The 22,685-nt window shown below is 39.6% G+C and overlaps 1 protein-coding gene across 1 annotated transcript in view; it reads right to left on the bottom strand.

Annotated features, from left to right (window-relative positions):
- Window positions 1-22,685, bottom strand: part of RAB3C (RAB3C, member RAS oncogene family) — a 125,802-nt gene that overhangs the window by 41,962 nt on the left and 61,155 nt on the right. Inside the window, exon 2 of the mRNA XM_039379741.1 lies at window positions 22,513-22,631. Within this exon, the coding sequence (XP_039235675.1) occupies window positions 22,513-22,631 (119 nt within the window). The remainder of the gene's footprint in view (window positions 1-22,512; window positions 22,632-22,685) is intronic.

Genomic DNA, 22,685 nt, shown 5'->3' with positions numbered 1-22,685 from the left:
ATTGCTGTATATGGATTTAAGTTGGAACTATTTGCAAAGTTTATAGAAAAAGGTCTTCTCATCAACACTGATTATTTGTTTACTCTTTAAATACATTACTCCTTTTCCTCTCTACTTTAAGCCTTCGAAGTGAGACAGATAGTCGTGAACAGAAAAGCAACAGTGAAGAAAGATGTCATAATATCTCCAACAAGAATTAATTTCCAATGTATTTGAAGCACTTGTGAACACTGAAACCATTTTGGTTAATATATTATCTTCTTTACAACAACTATGTAATTAATATAGATATAATTTTTTAATGGAAACAGCTACTCCACATCCTATTACAAAACTTTAAATCTGAGATAGTTCCTGAGATAAATACAGATATTTAGGATAATTTTGTCTTCCACCACCTCAACTCCAAAGGTTTGTTTTATTTTTGTAAGAGCTGACATTTTTCATGGCATTTTTGCATGAAGCCTGTTATAACTGGGAGCCAGTTCTGTGAAGACGTTTATTGAGTGCATTAATGGTAGAAGGGTAACTGTAACTAAATCAATCTACCTTTCTCATCATATCCTATTAAACTTCAGGATACAGGAAAGGGAAAGAAGAAAGGAATATTAATACACACACAAATGCAGATAGAGAGCATGTGTACAGCACCACGTGTTACTAATTTAGGGAACCTCCTAGGTAGTCTGGATGTCTAAATTATACAGTGCAATGCAGCATCACACAGAGACGTGACATCAAATCCCAGAAGCAGTCAGGTTGCTTGACTGGTGCATATACCAACTATCATCTGGTCTGAACTATTTTGGGTGTATTTATTCTCTTTTCCTTGGCATCATGGAAAGCCCAAGCTTTCCAACTATGGGAAAAAGCGGAAAGAAAGGAAAGCAAAAAAACTCACCAACTGAAATTCAACTGAACCTGATGATGGAAGAAAATAGTAACAGACTATATAAGGTGATACTGTAAAAATATAATTGGACTGCATTCCTAACATACAGTTACTTCACATCACCATAACTAACGATCTTTAGAACCATTCTTAGGTCATTGCATATGTCATATTTTCTGAAGCTATACATTTTTTAGTAATTTCCAGGGAGAACAGATGCATTTTTTTGTTTTAGGTTAAAGGTCTGAAAACATTTAAAACACCAAAAAAAGGTGTAAAGGTACCTCAGAACCTCAAGATATGGAAACAAAACAAAATGGAGCCCTTGGCAAGCCACACAGTCCCTTTCACCACAAAGTGTTTCCATTTTTAAGAGAGAACAAAATCTTTACTTCACTCTGATATTTCATCTCACCTGCAACCCCCACTCCCACCTTCAGATCTCACTTTGGTAATAATATTCTTTTGGAGATAAAAAGAATATGCTCAGACTGACAGCTTTTTTTTTTTAAGCTTGGTCACAGAATCAGGACTTGCCCAGCCCAGTGATGTATCCAGCTGCCGGTCTGATAGGATATGCTCCCTACCTGTATACAGGGATCTACCTGTCTTTAAAACACTGGGCATGCATCTGGCACAGTGTATCTTAAAATTATTATAAGACCATTTATTTCTAGGTCCTTCTTCAGTGTATACTGGTTTCAGACCAGATGGTTATTGACACTCTTATAACAGAGTTTAAAAATCCATCATAAAAATCATTCCTATGGACAAAGTGTCAACAATTAGGCTATAATTTCTTTGCGGTTCATAATGTTCCCAAAGTTCAATTGTCTGCTTTTCCTGTTATGTATTGACATATAAGTATAAGCACTGTATTTTACAACACTCATTCTCATATCCTTCCATTATTCTGATTAAATCTGTCTAGGACATCTGTCAACAATGTATCATCACAGACTGCACTTTATGTAAAACAGAAATCTTTTTCAAGTTAACACTTTCATATTTCTAAGCACATTCTTCCCTAGATTTTTTTCTTTTTTTTTTTTTTTTTAATCTCATTGCTCAGTACAGATCAGCATCACAAAAATCAGATTGAAATGTATGAGAGAAAAGCGATACCGGACAGGCTGCACATCAACAGCAGAGTTGCTTAAGCTGAAGAGATGAAACCCAATTCTTCAATTGCGGATACTGAAATACGGGTTTTTACTGGTAATCTTCCAAGTGCTTCTTTAACAGTCATACATATTTGAAAATAACAATAAAGCACTCTAGATGCATTCTTTGAGTGATCTATAACACCTATTTGCAACAGTGAGGTATAGCAAAATATTCCACAATATTAATGCTGACCTACAAGTCTTAAGTTTGTTGAAGGAATGCAGTGGACATGTCCTTTTGATCACCATGAGAAGCAACATGCTGGCTGAAGTTTTTTTAGATGCTTTAAAACCCAGTGTCTCTGTCTTCTTTAATGTGTGTAAGACACCAAATGCTGGGGTTTTTTTGCTCAATAGACTTTCTGCTGTTTGTTATGTTTCCAGTTTATAATACATTTGCCACCTGTTCACAAAGTTACAGATACATGATTACATATCATTGGGGTTAAAGAAATGGATATTCATTGCTGCTGCCAAGCAATAAATGTCAGGAGGAAGAAACAAGCTCAGCTCCACTGTATTTTGTTTTCCTTTTTCATCTCCACAGTTTTACATATGTCAGGAGGCATACATTTTTACATAATCTTTTCTGTGAACATTCCATTTTGCCTTATAATTTGTCTGGAATTTGTCTAAAATTTGATAGGCTTACATCCTTGAAACCCACTCCATGGAGGTCTAAAGCTCTAAAGATGGCATCAAGAATGCTGGTAAATCCAGGAAGCTTGGCCAGCCTTGGCATATACCTTGGCTGAGCAGAAAAAAATCTTGTGGCTGCTAAATACAGCCTTCTCTGGCTTTAAATTGTCCCTGGCCAGTAGGCTGAGCAACACTGCCCTCTCCCATCATGGTGAGCTAGCACAAAATATGCACTGTTTGTCAGCCTTCAGTGGGGATGTGGGGAGTTCCCAAAAATGGAAGATGGCTGGAATAGAAAAGACAATGCTGCTGACTTGATGAAAACCCATCAGAACCACTTTATTTCTCAATTCTTTTTCTTCAAAAAAGTGATTCTTACCATTTTTTCCTATCCTTCTTAAGGACAGTTCTCCCTACTCACACTATTAACACATCTCTCACCCTACCCCTGCCCCGTTCTTTTTATCACTTTATTTGGGCCTCTTATTTTGCATCCATACTTTTTTCTTCTCTATTATATAGTCACCTTCCCAAAAGCCGAAGCCCAAACAAACAATTCACATCCACCAAATAACCTGATTTACATCTTTATGTGAGCAGAGATCAAGCAGAAAAACACAACAAAATAATTAGTCTTGATAAAATAACAAAGATTCCATCTCATTTTCTTCATGCGTTTTGCTTGCCCCCACCTCACCCTCGCTTCCCCACAATTTAAATCCTAATCAAAATGGGAAGACATTCCCAGCAGACTTCATTGCTAAGGCTCAGAAGCAAACAATGTACTTCATGATAAGGTATGTATACAGTCTATATAGAAATTCTCTAAGAACAGCAGGTTCTTATGTGTATGGAACTGGTCATGGCTGTAAAAAGGAAAAAAATCAAAAAGGAGAGCATCCAATGCAATGAATAATAGTTTTCAATTAAAACTACCTAGGAAAGTATGATAGTGCCTTCAGCAAAAACAAAAAGCTCCAAAAAGCAATACAATAAAAATGAAGGTAATGAAATCTGTATTGACTGATTGACTTATTAATGCTGAAAAATGAATCAAAACACTTGTGTTTCTGAGCACTTCCCTTCTCAAGATTCTCATGCAGAATGTATTGAGTTTGTTTTTATGTTCAAATCTTACCATAGAAGAAAGGAGTGCTTCTTTTCTGGGAGTTTTTAATTAACAGTAATATTAGTAATCCCTAATAAAAAAAAGCTTCAATATATTCATATATCAAAAATAGTTACTTTAGCATGCCATTCACCTGTTTATGGCTTTTACTGCTGGGAAAAAAAATTCTTTTTCACAAAATTGAAATCAAGACCTTTAGTCCAACTCAATCCAGGTCTAGGAGATATCAGTGTTGACTGCACTGGACTATTAGCAGGGTGAATAAGTGTAGGAAACATAGAAACATATTAGATGTGTACATACATCATGAAAACAAGACAAATATTCGAGTATTCTACTAAGAAGGAGACTACATTTTAATTTGCCTTGACAGGTCTTGCAGCTTGTAAAGCTTAATTTTTATTAATTTCCTCCAATATCTTTATTAAAGAAAATGAAATCTAGAACTCGGTTTCAATATATTGCATTTTGGTGAGACTGCTGCACATTAGAAGACCTTTGCCTTTACAAAGGCAAAAACCACCTGCAGGAAATAAAGCTGTGACAGGGACCCATGCAGTCTTTGGGATGTTACAAAAACATTTTAATCCAACATGTGCATACAGTACAACTTTACACTTCAGAACACTACCCCAGTTCTGCCTGGCTGGCTAGGCACCAGAAGCCAGCAAGGTCTGTGTGTGGCAGGGGAATAAGTTGGCTGCATATGAGGGAGCTTTAGGCTAGAAGCCATAAAAGCAAACTCAAACATTTCCTCTGTATAGGATAATGGGTCAGAGGACCACAGGAGAAAGTGTCCAGCTGTGCTCACTTTGCACATCTCATGGAACTATAAACTGCATTAACCTACCCGCTATTTAACATAAGCCTTTGCTTTCATCACCTTTCAGTAACTCATGAGATGAACTCTAGTACTTGAACTCTTCCTTCAGAAAGCAGTGTGGGTTACCATTCATGCTCAGGGAGAAAAGCTGATAATGTTGTAATAGCAGAGAGTTGCCCTTAAAAGTCTAAGCCATCCTTGCACTTCTGGGATAACAGAGTTGTCTGCTGTTTGGAGTTGAATGTGCTTTGAAAATGCCTGCTAGCTACTACTGCTCATGAAATGATTTTGTGGAGAAAAGACAGTCATCATCAGTTTCAGCTTTGTGGTATGAATATACCAGATCAATATTGAAACACCCTTGTTTGGTCTTTTGCTGCATTGTTTTCAAGATAACCTTTGAAGTCAGAAAAGTCAATTTTAACAATTTATTATAAAAAATCAGACTGAAATGCAAAATATCTGTGTCAGAGACTTTTCAGCAATGCACGTGTTCATGAGTGGGCTCTGTCAGACCCAAAGTGAAAACAGAACAATTCCAAGACTTGTTTAAATATATTTTACAAACTTCCTTCTACTTTATGAACTGTTCTCAGTCTGCAGTGTTGTCCTTCTTGCTAACAAAAGCCTTTTTCCTTCCTCCTTTGTACCTTTCCAGGAAGTCTTTCACCAGATAAGTGAGGAGGGGATAAACCCAATTTTTGGAAGTGGATTCTCAAGAAGATGATGATGTTGGAATGTTGGATTCCAAAAGATGAGGTTCAACAAGGCCAAGTGCCGGGTCCTGCACTTTGGCCACAACAACCCCATGCAGAGCTACAGGCTGGGCACAGAGTGGCTGGAGAGCAGCCAGGCAGAGAGGGAGCTGGGAGTTTGGATTGACAGGAAGCTGAACATGAGCCAACAGTGTGCCCAGGTGGCCAAGAAGGCCAATGGCATCCTGGCCTCTATCAGGAACAGTGTGGCCAGCAGGACCAGGGAAGTGATTCTTGCCCTGTACTCAGCGCTGGTGAGGCCACACCTGGAGTACTGTGTCCAGTTCTGGGCCCCTCAGTTCAGGAAGGATATTGAGGTCCTGGAGCAGATCCAGAGAAAAGCAATGAGGCTGGTGAAGGGACTGGAGCACAAATCCTATGAGGAGAGGCTGAGGGAGCTGGGGTTGTTTATCCTGGAAAAGAGGAGACTCAGTGGAGACCTCATCACTCTCTACAACCAACCTGAAAGGAGGTTGTATCCAGGTGGGAGTTGGTCTCTTCTCCCAGGCAACTATCAGCAAGACAAGAGGGCATGGTCTTAAGCTGTGCCAGGGGAGCTTTAGTTTAGATATTAGGAAGAAATTCTTCACAGAGAGGGTAATCAGACATTGGAATGGGCTGCCCAGGGAAGTGGTGGATTCTTTGTCCCTGGAGGTTTTTAAGATGAAACTGGATGTGGCACTTAGTGCCATGATGTAGTAACCGCAGCAGTAGTGGATCAAAGGTTGGACTTGATGATCCCAGAGGTCCCTTCCAACCCGGCTGATTCTATGATTCTATGTTCTGGTCTCAGGAGAAAAACTAAGAACACCAAGAGAAACAGAGGATATGGAAGACAGCCAGAAAGTAGTAAGAAATTATTTTTAAGGTGATGCAATAGAGACTAAGGAGGGAAATCAGCATGAGGGGAAGTATGAATTAAATAAAGATAAATAACATAAATACCTAATAAAGACAAGTTTCCAGCAGCCATTCCCCAGTGATTTTGGTGTGTGAGCCCACCTGTTTCAACCCTGTCACAGGCTAAAGACAGGTGCTCAAGATGTGGGGTATAATCCAAGCTGCCCTATTCTATAGCTCTCACTCAGCTCCCTCTGATTAATGGTATTTTCTGATTCCTGCAGGTCCCTGTGATATCTCCCACAGTCCTGTGATTCCCATTCCACTGCGAGTGCTGTGTTCCTCAGCAAGAGCTTCTGCCTTTTGCCTACTGCAGAAGCTGGCTTGAGGAAAGCTCTGAAGGATGTCTAATCACATTCCAGTCCTTCACTACTAGAATATAACTACTCTTCAACATAACTGCCACTCTTGACAAACATCTTTGCTTCTCCTTGGCTGACTTGGAGGACCTATTACCTTTTTCAGATGCCTCCTTTAAAAACTTCCTTTCTGTTCATTTGAGATTTTGCCACCTTCTCCAAAATGGAGACAGTTCCTCAGACCATTCATTCTCTCTGCCTGCACTCCCTGTGCTAAGTGGATCAGCAGCACTTTTTAGTATCTTCAAGAGAATGACAATTTTGTCACCCCCTCCCACAGTTCCCTTCTGCCTCCTGGGACATTTCACATAAAGCTGACAAAACAGCACTTGTAAGCTCTGACTGGATTTTTGTTGTGTGACTTTATTGGGAGAGAATTTTTTAAGAATAGAACTGGAATTAAAACAAATTTTTAACAAGCTTTAACTCAAAGCTTGCAGTTTAGACAGTCTCATAAAAGAGCTTGTAACATATCCCAAACTCCTTGAAAATATGAGCCCTGGGAGTTCTCTCCTTTGGGAAGGTAAAATTTTAAAACCTTAACTTAAATGTGAGTAAAATAATAGTTTTTGTTTTCTTAGTAGCACACTGGCTTTGGAAGACTGGTTTACTACAGCAGCCAGTACGAAAAGGCCTTTAAAACCCTCACATAAACCCAGACTTTCCCTCTAGCCATAGTACCCATGCTTTTGTTCTTTTGTTTATATAAGTTGTGATTGCAGTAACTAACCCAGTGAAGAGTTTCCATGGAGACTGAAAAGTCATTTTAAACACCCATGACTTTCAGAATATAGATCTCTCCTAACAGATATTGTATGAATTTTCAGCTTAAGGCAACATTTCCTAATAATTCTTAGTTACTATTGTATTTTTTGTAATCTACTCACTCAAATACGCACATAGATAACAAAATTCTCTGAAGATTATAAAAAATTAATAAATGTTTGTATTTAAGATGAACTACCAATATTGATTTTCCTTGATCTGTGAAGGAAATGTCTTTAAATCTGCTCAGAAAGATAACTGCTATGCAAAGTGTTAAGCATTTGTGCTTTAAAAGTTCAGAAAATATGTAGACTAAAAAGGCTGTACTAAATAAGGAGAGAAGTTAAAATGGCTAATTTCAATTTGGGAATCTAAAGATACAATACAAAATTGATACTTATTATTTCTTTCAACTTTTCCACAGCTTACATATATATTTTTAATCTATGTGTTTCTTTTTTTCTTTTAATTGCAGATGCAGGTTTCTTGTGCATGACTTGTCTTTGGGTCTTAATGATGTGTTTGCTGATTCTCTCCCAGCAACCAAAACTGAAAGGACTGATACTAAATATTACATCAAAGGAAGGTTTGCATTCCCATCCATTCTGACTGGTTCATATTTTGTTCTCTTCCTTTCTCCCAGAGGCTGTAACATTCAGCTCTGTTATACTGAAAGGATGGATGCTAAATATTACATCAAAGGAAGATCTGTGTTCCCATCCATTCTGGCTGGTTCATATTTTGAAGCTGTAACACTCAGCTTTGTTACTTCCTTGCTTGTAGCAAGTGAGCTGTAATACACAGGCTCCTCTCACTGACCAGCAAAAGAAACTGCTAGAGTCTTGTTCTTTCTTCAGAATTGTTTTGAAACAGAATTTACTTTGGCTGTTTTTTCTTTATTTTTTGCTTTCTTTAGTACACTTTGCCTCTGTTAATGTACACACATATCTAAGTGTGAATTTCATGTGTTCAATTAATGTGGATTTGCTACAGAGTTTTTCCCTCCAGGAATAACAGGAAAAACAACCACCTCACAAGACAGATGCTAGTTTTCTTGTTTAGTGTATGTCTGAAAGGCACATTTTAAAAACAAAACTAGGGATTACATGCAGATATGGAAAAATTGGAAACTTCATGCAGATTTGTCTGTCAAACTGGGCCTGAAACCAGTTTTGTCAGTATTATGGTTTTTGAAGGGAGCCATTCACTGTGAATTGTTTTTTATTGATATAACACTTTTCCTTTCACCTGTGCGAACAAAGCACTGTAAATAGAGATTTATACAGGATGCAATTTAAGACAAAAAACATTGACTTATTCTTCCCCTTGGAGTTCCTCAGGATGTGAACTTATGGTAGAGCATGTTTGCTACAAGTGGAGGGAAGTGGAGACCTTATGAGAGCCTTCCCTGGTGTAAACATTGGACAGCTACAACTCTTCTCTTGATTTCATGTCAGAATCAACTTTTAGCTTCATTTTTTAAAATTCCAATGGTATCAAGAAAGAGGAAAGGATAGACTGAGGTCCCTAGTGCCCTTGGTAGAGTTAGAACTAACCTGCTATGTAGCAGCATCTATGTTTCCACACTTTGCTTGCTGTTTCCAGGACTTATGCACAGACCACTGCCTTCTACTTCCCTCTCCCCATTGCCAATAAAACCATAGTTCACAATCTCTTCTGAAGCAATGATGTAGTGATTAAATACTTGTCACACATAACTACTGAGCTGTCACTGTTTGACCCCTTATGATGGTCACTCCTAAACTGCTGAAGCAACTTATGCTGGTTTTAATCTCAGGTAGAACTGCAATAACTTTGCAGAAATAACTTGTATTCAAAGTCTGTATTGCAGAACTGAGCACTGCACAGTGATATCCAAGTTTGGGTGATGCAATTTAACTTACATATTGGAAGTAGTGTTATCCCAGAATCTCATTGGGCCATCTCAGCTAGCTTGCATCTTTCTGTGCAGTGCTGCATTATACCCCAAAGGGAACAGCAAAATATTCAGCCACCACAATGCCCTGTTGCTTGGTGGCCAGCACAGAGAAGGATTAAAGTAGAAAGACAGCCCTTCTTCTGGTCCCTCTTGGACGTTTTATCAGCAGCTGGTGGCCTCCAAGGTGCACTGCTTTCATTGCCAGTTCTGCAAGAGTATCTCACAATGTCTGAAGAAATTCAGTACTGTTGAAGTATGTTTTTCACTAACATGTATTTAATAAATACATAAAAACTTGTCCCAAGTAGCAGGCAGGTTTCTCTGTCCTACTTATTCTCCAGAAAGATAAAGGCTCTAATGCTGCTTGTATTGTGGGAAATATGAGTGAATGCTGGATAGAAGTCAAAAACCTCTAATTTGGATTAAAAAGACATTTTCCCTTCTTGTTACTTATTTATAATAACTCTGTATTCACAAACCTACAAAATCAGAAATTTTTATTTGTCTTTAACACACTGTCACCTGACACTAAGGGAACGGACAATTTCTTCTAGGGATTCTTGGCAGAATTGTGGTTACAATTAAAGCTTTATTTTCTTAACAGAATTTTATGATTAGTATAGCACAAAAGAAAAAATGGCATTGGAAAAAAATAGACTTAAAAAAATAGAAAAAATTGAAAACATTCATTGTTAAGCATTCACTACAAATGTCCTAGTTTAATGGTTAAAGCCTTGCAATATTCTGATGCAAGAAATCCTAAAGGATGCTTCACTTGCAGGTCAGACCTAAATATCATTAAGTTGTGCTTTGAAAATAATCACTACTACTGGGTTACGTTGCCTTGTCACTTTGCAGTTCATGCTTCAATATAAGAACACTGATGGCACTTTTCCTGCTTGATCAGAATTTGAGTAAAACCTTTTGTACTCACCCACGTACAGCTTGTATGTCACATAGCTAATATGTGAGTTGCAAAACTACTATGACAGTTGCAAAACTTTCAATGCTAGAAACTCAAACCATGGCATCTTGAAATCAGGTGTATAAGAAAGGAGGTAAGAGGGGAACAGAGGTGAGAAAGTTCATGAGGGAGAGGGTCTTACGTAAACTTCATACTGTCCATGAGACTGTACACTGCTTTGCTGCTGACTCACACAGTCTTAGTTTTGTTGAACTTTTGAACAAAAATCATCCAAACTGCATGACTAAAACTGCAGCCCTTAGTGCTACTCAGATACATCCCAACCCACAGAAGATATCTGCAAAAGTGAAATCCTCAAAGGAACAGCTCCAACAGCAAGGTTCAACAGCTCCATCTCAAGGTCCAACAGGTACCATGATATTCCCCTGAAGTTAAGCATAACAGATTCAGAGTATTAGAGTACTGAGAAAAGTAAATAATCTGCAGCTTGAACTGAGAGTGCAAACTGTCTAGAGACATTACTAAGTCACTAACTGGACTCACGTTGTTGGCTGACAGCTTTCATTTGGGAATACTGAGCAACAGTGTAACTCTATCAACATAGATTTTACAGGGAGATAAAAGGACTATGCTAGTTACTGTTCAGCCAATAAAAACTATTATTGACACAAGATTTTATGACATTTATTACTACAAAAACAAACATTGTCCGTTGATTATAACATGCTAGGTTTAATCTCTTTTACTACTGACTGTGTCTATCTATAAAATAGACACACTAGCTAAATATTGGACTCAGTCTTTCTTATACCTACTTTAGCATACAGTTATGTATTACCAACTCAAAGTTTATCTTTCTAATTAACTCCAGTAACTCACCAGTAGCCTGTCAGAGGCATTTTCCAATTTATCTTTTGAAAAATAAATGAGTTATCATAGGAAAAAACCAAAAATCTCATTAAGAGTATAGTACTAGTATAGTCTAATTAGTGGATAGCAGTTCAGCACAGCAGCACTCAGATGTTAATCTCATCACCTGGTTTGCTTTTATGCACCTCAGCGTAACCCTCAGTGCTGAAGAGCAGGATGTGGTACAGATTGGAAGATACCTCCTTTTTTAAACAATGTGGGAACAAGCTGAGTCACTCTGCATCTGCATTTAGTTAATTGGAATCAAAACGGAGGAGTGATCTTGGCTAAGTGCTTTGAAAATGTTGTGTTTCTCAAAGTGGAAAACCACTTTGAACAGTCTGCATGACAGCATGTGTTTTTCTCTCATGGCTGAACACAGCCACCACATGATGTAAGGTGAATGTGTGGGGTCAAGGTACTGGTTTAGGATGATCCTGGGAACTGTGGTTAACTAAAGAAAAACACCAGGTGCTGTTTACAAGAGAATACGAATAAAAAGGGGAAGACTGAAAAGGATTGGTGGACAAATACCAAAACTGAACTCTTTGTGGTGTGCAGCTCCATTCCTCTCAGTGCCCATAAACATCAGTTCTCTGAATAGCTGAGTAGTTATGTTGCCTCATCAGCTCTGCAATGAAACTCCACTGTGAAATCTTCAGTCCAACAAAATGAGTTTATGGGAATAGTTCTTGCCAAATGTAGGTGGCAGCCAGGCATGATTTGCTAGTTTGTCATGTTTTCCCGGAAAAAGATTTTGGTTGCTTCACATCAGACAGACTGTCACATTTTTATGACTGAGGAAAAAGGTCCTAGGAAAGGAATGATGCAGCCTTCCTTATTACTGACCAGCTCTAACAAGAAGAGAAGAAATTGACCCCCAGAACTTCAGCCCTTAGCTGCAGGGGTAGGAGCTGTAGAGGAGGTGCAGCCACACTCATGATATAGTTGCCAGTCTGCAGCTGGTGCTCACAGGGAAGCTGCAACGTGTGATGCTAATAACTTATGTCTAGTCATGGCAAACAGCTGTCCTAACCAACTACCATGTCAGCTGAAAAAAGGAATAAAAAAAAGACAATTAACTTAAGCCATTCACTAGGCCAAACAGGTCCAGTGGAAGTCAAAAGTGACTTAATCTTGCTACTGAGTTTTGAAGCATATTACCGAGGCTAGATCCCCTGAGGATCACTGAGCTGCATTCACCAACCAGTGACTGAGCAGGACCTGGGTGCATGATCACTGTTAGCAACTTAATGACTGTACTGCCCTATCTCACATTTGAGGGATAAGAAAGACATGGAGTACCGTGAGAGAATTTTGTCCAGACAGTATTTATTTTTCTTATTAGACTTATCACTGGCAGCATTAATATGGTTTGATGTAGCTGAAGGCAGTTGAGTGGACACCCTGATACTGGCTGGCTGCTTACAGCCTAAGAAAGTGCCATATCAACAGTGAAGGAGGTTCAAGGGAGGGGTGTAGGACCTTCAGCAGAAGCCCTAAGTCCCCCCCAAAAATGAATGAAAGGAGTAAGTGTAAGAACCAAGAACCACATAAGGAAAATTTCTGTTCCATAAGAGTGTCTCTTTCTATGGTTTAAGGACATAAAGACAGGAAAGAATGAAAAATGCCATGAAAAATTAACGGCTGTCTCTCCTGATTAACTGCTATAATGCATCAATTATTTTTTGGATAGAAAACACTTTCTGATGAGGTTTTAACTTTTAAGTCAAAGATTTACTATGTTCAAAACAAAAACTCCACTTCTATAACGATTTGCATAAGTTCCCATGGGTAATATGCATATTTAAATTTAGGGATTAGTAGAAAAAAAAATAAGAAAGTATCTCCATGAAAGCAATGTTGTTCAGGCTACTATGCTGCTTAATCCTAACATCTAATGTTATCAGGAAAAGTCTTTAGAAGAGCAGCCATACGATTGTCTTTTTTCTACTGAGAGTTTTCCTAAAGCCATATATTGGCAATATCAGTGATAAGAGACTAATACATTACTTTCTGGCACATCCAAACCTCTTGAGTCAGCAATATACCCTGGCAGCCAGGAGGGCCAGCCGTGTCTGGGGGCCATCAGGCAAAGTATCACCAGCTGTTTGAGGGAGGTGATTGTCCTGCTGTGCTCTGCAGCCTGATTGTCCCGCTCTAGTGCGGCCTCACCTTGAATATTGTGTGCAGTGTCGGTTAATGTAAAAAATGTAAAAAAGACATTAAGCTACTAAAGAGCATCCAAAGAAAGGCCATGAGGATGCTGGAAGGTTTGGAGGGGAAGCTTTATGAGGAGTGGCTGAGATCACTTGGTCTGCTCGGTCTGGAGCAGAGGAGACTGAGGGGAGGCCTCATTGCAGTCTTCAGCATCCTTATGAGGGAAAGTGGAGGGGCAAGTACTGATCACTCTTGTAACCAGTGACAGGACCTGAGGGAATAGGATGAAACTAAACTGGGGGAGGTTTAGGTTGGATATCAGGAAGAAGTTTTTCACCCAGAGGGTGGTTGGGTGCTGGAACAGGCTCCCCAGTGCAGTGGTCACAGCTCCAAGCCTGACAGAGTTCAAGAAGTGTTTGGACAATACCCTCAGGCACATGGTGTGACTCTTGAATATAGTCCTATGCAGGGCTGAGAGCTGGACTTGATAATCCTTGTGGATGCCTTCCAACGCAGCATATTCTGTGATTCTACGATGCTATGAAATACTTTGGATGACACTGAATATTTTTTGCTGGTCTGTCATGAGTGATCTGCTGAAAATTATAGAACTGTAAAAAACATAAATGAATCTATTTGCAACATTTTCCTTCCTTTCCATCGTAAATACTTCTTTTTCTTTTTTTAGGAAGACTCATTTGCAGTATATGCTGCTCCTCAAATATCCAGAGATATGCCCTGCTCTTGAGTTTGAAATGTGGGGATAGTCTTTTTGGATATGGTGGGAGAAACATCATGGAAGACATTGGAGTGAGTCTGTAAAACTGGAAAGCATGTAGGTTGTTTCAACTGGCACCAATTTAGCATTTGTGAGATGAAGTTTGATGACAGACCTTTGAGGGAAAAGATGTCATCTCAGAGAATTAGGTTTCACATATGCAATCTACTACAACAGGAATTCCATCGCAAACAGTGTGTGAAAAATGGCTAAGTAAACTGACCTAGAATATAGAGCTTTATTTAAATACTTATTTTAAATATTTTAAAACAAATTGGTTCCACTTTTTCACAAATGTCTTTGTAGCACTTTAAAACAAGAAAATTTCTTTTTTAGAAAAAGTATCTATTTTGCCCCTAGCCTTAGTCCTTGTTACACTAAGAAAGAGCAGAAATAAAATGTGAAAAGAATTTTAGAGTCATTTTGTACATAACTTAAGTACCTTTCCAATAGTCAGCATTAAAAGGAAAAATTGTAAATTTTGTGTAATTGCAACTAATTATCGCAACTAACAGTATTTCAAATTGTAAAATACATTTTTGCTCCCTATATTTAAGTCTATAAATCCCACTTCCTTTTCTCCTTATTCATTGTACAGAAAAAAGACTTTGAAAAAAATGAAAAATATATCAAACTGTGATTCTTTTGAAATATTCATCCTTAAATTTCACTCTTTTTTTTTTCCACAGCATAAAATTTGTGAAATACTAGTGTTTCATTCTGTCGTGTTAAATGGGAGAATGAAACTACCTACCAGTACGCAACTTCTTGCTCCCACTTGGCTGAAAACTACAAATATGTCAAAAACAATCCCAGGGAATTTGCTTGCATTAATATCAAGCACAAGTTATTATATATAGAATCATAGAATCATAGAATCAACCGTGTTGGAAAAGATCTCTGAGATCATCAAGTCCAACCCTTGATCCAACACCACCATGGTTACTAGACCATGGCACTAAGTGCCACATCCAGTCTCATTTTAAAAGCCTCCAGGGACGGTGAATCCACCACCTCCCTGGATAGCCCATTCTAATGTCTGATTACTCTCTCTGTAAAAAATTTCTTCCTAATATCTGTATTCATGCTTAATTAGATGCCGTTAATTTTTGGTTGTGTTTGGCCCAGCCACCTGTGAGAGTCTGTTCTTTTCCTGCCAAGTTATGAGAAACAAGCACTGATAAAAGAGAACTTCTTTCTTGAAGGGAGTATCTTGTATAAACTGAATTGGGGCCTCACTGTTGGCCAACAGCCCTACAGGGGCATTTGAAGGTGAAAGTGAAGAGGAGGAGGATGAAGTAAGACTCATTTAGAAAAGACCCCCAATGTGCAGCACGCAGGAGCAGGGGAATTCTAATGTACACAAGCATGTGCAGAAGGAGTACCACTTACATAATGAGAGGAGGGGCCGAAGGCCTCTAGCTGGGTGGTCCTGGCCACACCTGCCCAGGTAGGCATCATAGGTTAACTGTATAAAAGCAGATAGCTCTTACTATCTGGATGTAAGCTTGTAGCCGTCCGTGGCAGCACTCCAATCATGCAAGTCATCCCACCATGTTTCTGTGATGGAGACTACATCACAGCTTTCCTGCTGCACAATGGCTTCCAGCTCCTCTTGTTTGTTACCCATGCTGTGTGCATTGGTAACTATCTGGATGTAAGCTTGTAGCCGTCCGTGGCAGCACTCCAATCATGCAAGTCATCCCACCATGTTTCTGTGATGGAGACTACATCACAGCTTTCCTGCTGCACAATGGCTTCCAGCTCCTCTTGTTTGTTACCCATGCTGTGTGCATTGGTGTTCATGCACTTCAGCTGGGCTGCTGATTTCACTTCTAACTCTGGCTTTCCATGCTTAGGATCATCTCTGGCGAGCCTGGTTTCAACCCCTTCCCCCTTCAAACCTACATTAAAGCCCTCCTGATCAGCCCCAACAACTTACGGGCTAGAGTCCTTTTGCCCTTGCCAGATAGATGAAGTGCATCTGACTCTAGCAGGCTAGGTATCATAGAATTTGCCCCATGGTCAAAAAACCCAAAATTCTGCCAGTGGCACCAATCCTTTAGCCACCTATTGATAAGACGGGTTTTCCTACTCCTCTCCTCATTCATCCTTGCTACTGCAGGAACTGAGGAGAACACCACCTGTGCTCCTGTCCCATTAACTAATCAACCCAGCTCCTTGAAGTCCTTTTTAATTAGCCTGGTGCCTCTTTCACTAATGTTATCACTGCCAGCCTGGACCACCAGCAGTGGATAATAATCAGAGGGCTGGATTAGCTCAGGGAGTCTCCTACTAATATCCCTCACCTGGGCCCCAGGAAGGCAGCAGACTTCCCTGTGGGATGGGTCTGGTTGGCATATAGGGGCTTCAGTTCCCCTCAGAAGGGAGTCACCAACTACAACCACCCTTCTTTTTTTCTTTATAGCTGTGGTTGTAATCTGTGAGGTAGATGGGGTACAACAGGGAGACCCTCCAGATAGATCCTCTTCTTGACTGCCCTCTGCCTGACTCTCTGGGTCCAGGGCCTCATACCTGCTCTTTAAGGGCGCCGTGGTGTGAAGGAACAAGATTCAGGATGGGAACAGTTCCAGACATGGAAGAAGACATACAGCAATTGACAGGACTTCATTATACGGACTTTACAGTTTTTATGTGTTTATATACACACTGTATGTTGCCCTTATATTTATATTTCCCGGGCACGCCCAGGCATGCTCACTTCCCTGCTTCCCTGCTTCCCCCCGTGATTGGCCGGAGAAGCTGCAGAGAGGAGACAGCCACCATTCGCCCTTTCCTTCCCTGGCTCCTCCCACGTTCCTCCCCCTTTTGCCTGTGTCCCTATCCCGATTTGTTCCCCCGTTTTTCTGTCTCATGCTCCACCCCATGTTCTGGCCCTGTCCCCGCCTGAACTGATAAAAAGTCCCGTGCCTCAATAAACGCCTCAATAAAGCATTCCATCTGCGCCGGTAACTTGTCTCCGAACCCATCCGTGCTGTGTCACGGCCGTATCCCCCTTCGGACCATGGCACTGTGGGAGTTGATGGGGGTCAGGAGGGGATTCTTTTACCTCTTCGATCGGGGACCTGTTTCCATCCCCCCCCCCTACTTGGTTTGCTCCATCTGCCTGATGGCAGGAGGGGCAGGGCTTCACCATCTCCTGCTGGACTTCTTTTTGGGTCGGAAGGGTATGACTCCACCAGTATATTTCCCTTTCACTCTCCCTAATACTTCTTAGCCTCTCCGCTTCTTCCTTGAGCTCTGTCACTAAGCTCAGCAAATCATTCACCTGCTTCCATCGTTGCAGGCATCTCTCCCACTGTCCTCTGGTACTGACGCCAGGCTCAGACACTGCAGCCAGTGACCTGAACAGCTGCATCTTTCCTAGGGGGTTCTGTCTGGGTTAGTACACTCCCCCTGAGAGCAGCAGGCTTTTGATGTTTGGAAACCATTGCTGGATTGAGAGAAAAAAAAAACAAAACACAAACCAAAAACTGACAGCCACACACCTACCTCACAACCCACCAGAGAGAGCTGGGAGGGTGGCTGTGCCCATCCTGCTCACCCTGCCTGTGCAAACTGCCATGCAAACTGCTGTGCCACATTCTCACTGACGTGCCATGCCCCTGTTTGCCGTGCTCCCTGCAGCAGTTTAAATCTCCTGGAAATGACCTCAGCTCCACCGCCTTACACATAACTCGTGTGTGTGTGTACATATCTATCTATCTATCTATCTATAGATAGATATAAATTAAGGTATATATACCTTTAACATTAGCATGATTGGTCAGAATATTTTTACAGCTGGCTCTAAGCTGTATTGCTGTGCTGAGGTTGCTCTACACGGCAGACAGTTTGTGCGTAGATCACTGCTGTACACAGTGCAGCTTCTGTCCAGAGAGAGTCCCTCAGGACAGGGATCCCAGGAACACGCATGGGCAATGGCATACATGGCATGTGTCTGAGCTCTGTGCAGCAGAACCACGTGGACTGTGCTGCATGGCACGTCATGTGTTTTGGCAACAAGAGGTGGAGGCTAAATTTGCCTAGAAGCACTTTCCAGATTTGTTCCCTGACATACAGCAAATAATGGATTTTTCTTAAATGATAGAACTAAGTTCAATATTTAGAGAAAAAGAGGAAAGAGAAGTATCTTGCATGGAGGAGTCTCTGAATTTCTTAAGATGTGTAACCATAATCTTTCCATTGGGGCATTAAAAAAACAATCATAAAATTTTTTGGTAAAAACTTAATTTTTTAAAGGGTGAGGGTAATCAAAGTGTTTCCTAGAATACTGTCTTCCCTGCTCCCATAAGCGTCAGCCAAAAATGGAGGAAGAACTGATTCTGTAGACCTTGACAGGCTTACAAAACACAGATAATGTAAAAACTTCAATAATTCAAAGCCTCTTAGGCTCCTTCCGCCTTATGTGTTTCCTGAGGAAGCATTCCTGAATCTGAGTCTTCAGCAATGTGGAATTCTCAAATACTGAATTCCTGCAGAGGGAAGCCCTTCACAACAGTGCCTTTAGCAGTCACCAGACAGTGATAAAGATATTGCCAGACAAACACTTGTAGTTGGGACAATGTTTCCAGGTGCAGAGGAGCAACTTATGTAAACAAATATATACAATGTGCTCTATCCCTGTCTAGCCTTCCGACCTAGAGAAGTTTCAAGTCTAGGCTTTCAACCTGGAAAAAAACCCCTCAGGCTTTTAGATCATGGTTTACATACCAGCTGTTTCTAACCTAGGTGGAGATATTGCATTAGAAATAACCTGAGTATAAGGATATTTCAATTCCTTCCAATTCAGTCATTAGAAGTCTAGAAAAGTCGTATTTGTAAAAACAGGTTTAACATATTGCATTAGAAATAACCTGAGTATAAGGATATTTCAATTCCTTCCAATTCAGTCATTAGAAGTCTAGAAAAGTCGTATTTGTAAAAACAGGTTTAACTTCAACTCAGAGGCATTTATTTTCCTAGAACTTCTACAGAACTCAGCATATTGAGTTGATAGCAAAGTTGATTTGGAAAGACGGTAAAAAGCCCTCTCCTTCCTACCACAAGGTACCACCGCCATAAAGGTAACACCTTATGTGGATTGAACAACTAAAAGGAAAAGGGACATAACAGCTCCTAGTGAAATGTAGAGATGGATAAGCTACAGAGATGCTACAGGTGGTAGCATAAAACAGGAATTAATGCAAGCACTGGACATTACAACTGAACTAAAAAAATAAGCATTGAAGTGGCACAGTGCCACTCTCAACACTCATTTTCCCCTCAGATTTAATAAGAAGGAATTTTTAAAGAAAATACATCCCACTAGGCAAATTACTTAAAACATGTGGACACTGTCTAAAAAATTCAGCTAAATGGGAAGATTTGGTTATTTGATTATATCCACTTTCTCATTTAGAACTCAGGCAAGCAGAAAATGATGCTCTACAATGGGTTCCTCTTTATAGGAAATAAATCTATTCCCCAAATCTGTGTCTTTTTAGGGGGGCATGATAAATGTACATTCAACTACTTCAAGGTACACAGCTTGCGGCATTAGCATCTAGAGATACAACTATTATTCATCAGTATCTGTAGCTATAAAGGAGAAATGTCAGTCAGACTCAAAAAATGATTTTTAATATAAAGAATCATCTCAGCACACATTTTAAACATAAAAGTCGTTTATCCAATTCTAAAAGGTACCTGTAGATTCACTGTTCAGACTGCAGAGCAGTTTCTAGATCAAGTCTTGAAGCTGATATGATTTGAGCTTGGATTTGGCCCATTGTTCATCTATATGAAGTGGCAGTACTGCTTAGAGAGGCATATTTATCACAGAGAAATGCATTTTAAACTCCAGAGAGGCTTAAAAGTTCCCACTCCCTCTCCCATATCTTTCAGAAAGACACATAGCCTGACACATACCTGCACATAGCCATGCCTGCTCTTCTGCAGCATTGGTATTTGCGAGTTTTTCTTAACTTTTCTCACATTCAGAAGCAAGCTTTGGTTTTGTAATTACTATCAGAATTGAAGCCAAGGCTGATCAAAATCAATTATCAGCTCTGAGATGGGAGGAATAAAACAGAGGAAGAACAGCAGAGCAGCAACTGGGCTTATGATATTAAAAATCTATAACAGGCAAATCTATGTCTTATTCTGACAAGTGAGGCACTCAGCATATCCATCATTCCTTTCATCTTGCAGATGATTGTAGATCTTGACACATAATACTACAACCACATCTTTCCACCAAATTTCTATAATATCTGCCAACAGTTTGTAAAGGTTCTAGATAAAAATGATGAAAAACTCATATTTCATAAACCTACTTAAGAACTCCATAGCTTTTAAATATTTTATTGCTTCATTTTACAGTGACTTTTTTCTTTTTAATTAGTATGAAGCCCTGTTCCTTCACCAGGAGATAAAGAGTGCCAAACATATCAGATCTAGGAGACTGGAAAACAAACAGGCGGAAAAACTAATAATAAGAATTCATATTTACACTTGCTATAAAAGAATTCTTTGTGTTGGAGGAAACTAGATAATATATGGCATGCCATCTGGTTTGCCTAGAGATGGGGCAATGAGATTTGCAGATCACAGCTGTCCTAGACAGACATTATCACCCATTTAACCCAGTGCTTGAGCAGAGTCAGCCCATGGACAATGAAAAGCAGAGGCAAAGCAAGACAGTGCTTCAGCTGGCAGGGCCAGGAAGCAGTGGTGCTGGTGGTCACATCTACAGGTTCAGCTAGGATTTTGGTGTACTGCTTGATTCCCTGTTTTTGCTAAACTTTCATAGAAGCATCTATGAATAACACTTTCAGCTATCTTCCGTTAGGTAGGAGATTCTGACTCATGCTGTTGAACAGAGGTGGTTCTCACAAACGTGTTACATCAACTACTCAGCATGATGCTTCCAGCTTTTGTACAACATGGGCAGAACATCCCTTTGGCATAACAAATAACATGGAGCAAATGTGCCTTCTTCTTGTAGTATCAAGCAGAGACTCCACTTAGATATATTCATTTGTCCAAAAGACAGTTGTCCAGTCTGTACTAGTCAGGTAAGCTTATTGATTCTCTCATAAACAGAAAGATTTGCTCATAAGAGCAATTTGGTGTAGATTCCTACAGATAACTTGATGTAAAAAGGTGAGACACAATCTGGAGTTGCCTCTTTTCCCTGGAGGACTGTGAATGACTACATCCTTAGTGCTTACAAAGCAAACGTTATGCAAATCAAGATCCCATTTAGGGCAGAATCAACCTAAGGTTCTCAGTTATTACTTTCAGAGTGATAAATGGTCAGCCTCAGCTTATACAGACCAATAAACTCCAGTTGTTGAGAGGGAAGGTGCTCTGTGGGCTCCATGACACTTTCTACAACAATGCTAAGCAGAAGAATGTGAAAGAGAAGAAGTTGTTTTCTTGGACAATGTGAGGCTGGGCAACAATTCCTGCTAAAAACAGGCATGATAGTATCACTACTCTTTAAGTGTGCAACATGTTTCTGACCTTGTCTGTCCTGACAGAAGTCCACAGTAGAGCATATCTTAAAATAAATTTTAAAAAAGCCTAAGAAACATACTGAACAAATCACACAAACTGAACAAAATCCTCTCTCAAACACATGGAGAGGGAACTGCATGCAAGAGAACATGTGGACCACACATGGCAAATGTTATTCATATCACTCAGAGCACTGCTGGAAGGCTCTCATATATTAAAATAACTTGTTAAGGAAGAAATCACTGAGGTAAACTCTGGCTTTCCTTTTATGTTAGCTTTACTTAAAAAAGCCCATGTGTGATTAAAAAAACACTTTTATGGAGACAACTGGATATTTACATAACGCAAGGTAATGTAAGTTTCAGCCATTCCAGGTTCTGCTACTGTGATAAAGTTTGCTCATTTTAACACTTGAGGCACAAGACTGACATAATGTAAATGACATAATGTATATCTAACTGTGGTTAAAAGCAACAAGAAAAATTAAAAGATGACCTTCACACATGGTATATCAATTTTTACATGAAATATGGAAACGGTTTCTGGTATCTTAGAAGTTACCCTCCACACTAGCACGTTGCTGGTTTAAGTTGTATGAATAATGTACATTACACTGAAATCACAGCAAAGACAATTATTACAATTAATTGTATGTAACATATTTTAAAGTGTTCATTGTCTTTCCTGAATTAAAAAAAAACCAATATTCCTATGCCCCTATTTGGGTATAGGAATGCTTGAACACTGTATTTGGAAATAAGTTTTCCAAAATAATTTATACTGTCACAGTAGAAAAGTGGTAGCACATATTCTCTCTGATATCTACTACGAATTCCAAGTTTTACTTACCAATCCTGCACAGCATTGAAAGAGTCTTCATTTGTGATGTCATACATTAAAATGAAGCCCATTGCACCCCGGTAGTAAGCTGTGGTAATTGTTCTGTATCTCTCCTGTCCTGCTGTGTCCTGAAACAATAACAAACAAAATTTGTACACATTGCAAATAAATTGAAAAATTAT

This window comes from Pipra filicauda, unplaced genomic scaffold (assembly GCF_003945595.2).
Source record: "Pipra filicauda isolate LSUMZ 115617 unplaced genomic scaffold, ASM394559v2 scaffold174_size2080704_pilon, whole genome shotgun sequence".
Taxonomy (NCBI): Eukaryota; Metazoa; Chordata; class Aves; order Passeriformes; family Pipridae; genus Pipra; species Pipra filicauda.
Note: the sequence above shows the minus strand (reverse complement) of the source record. Positions and strands in the feature narration are given on the sequence as shown.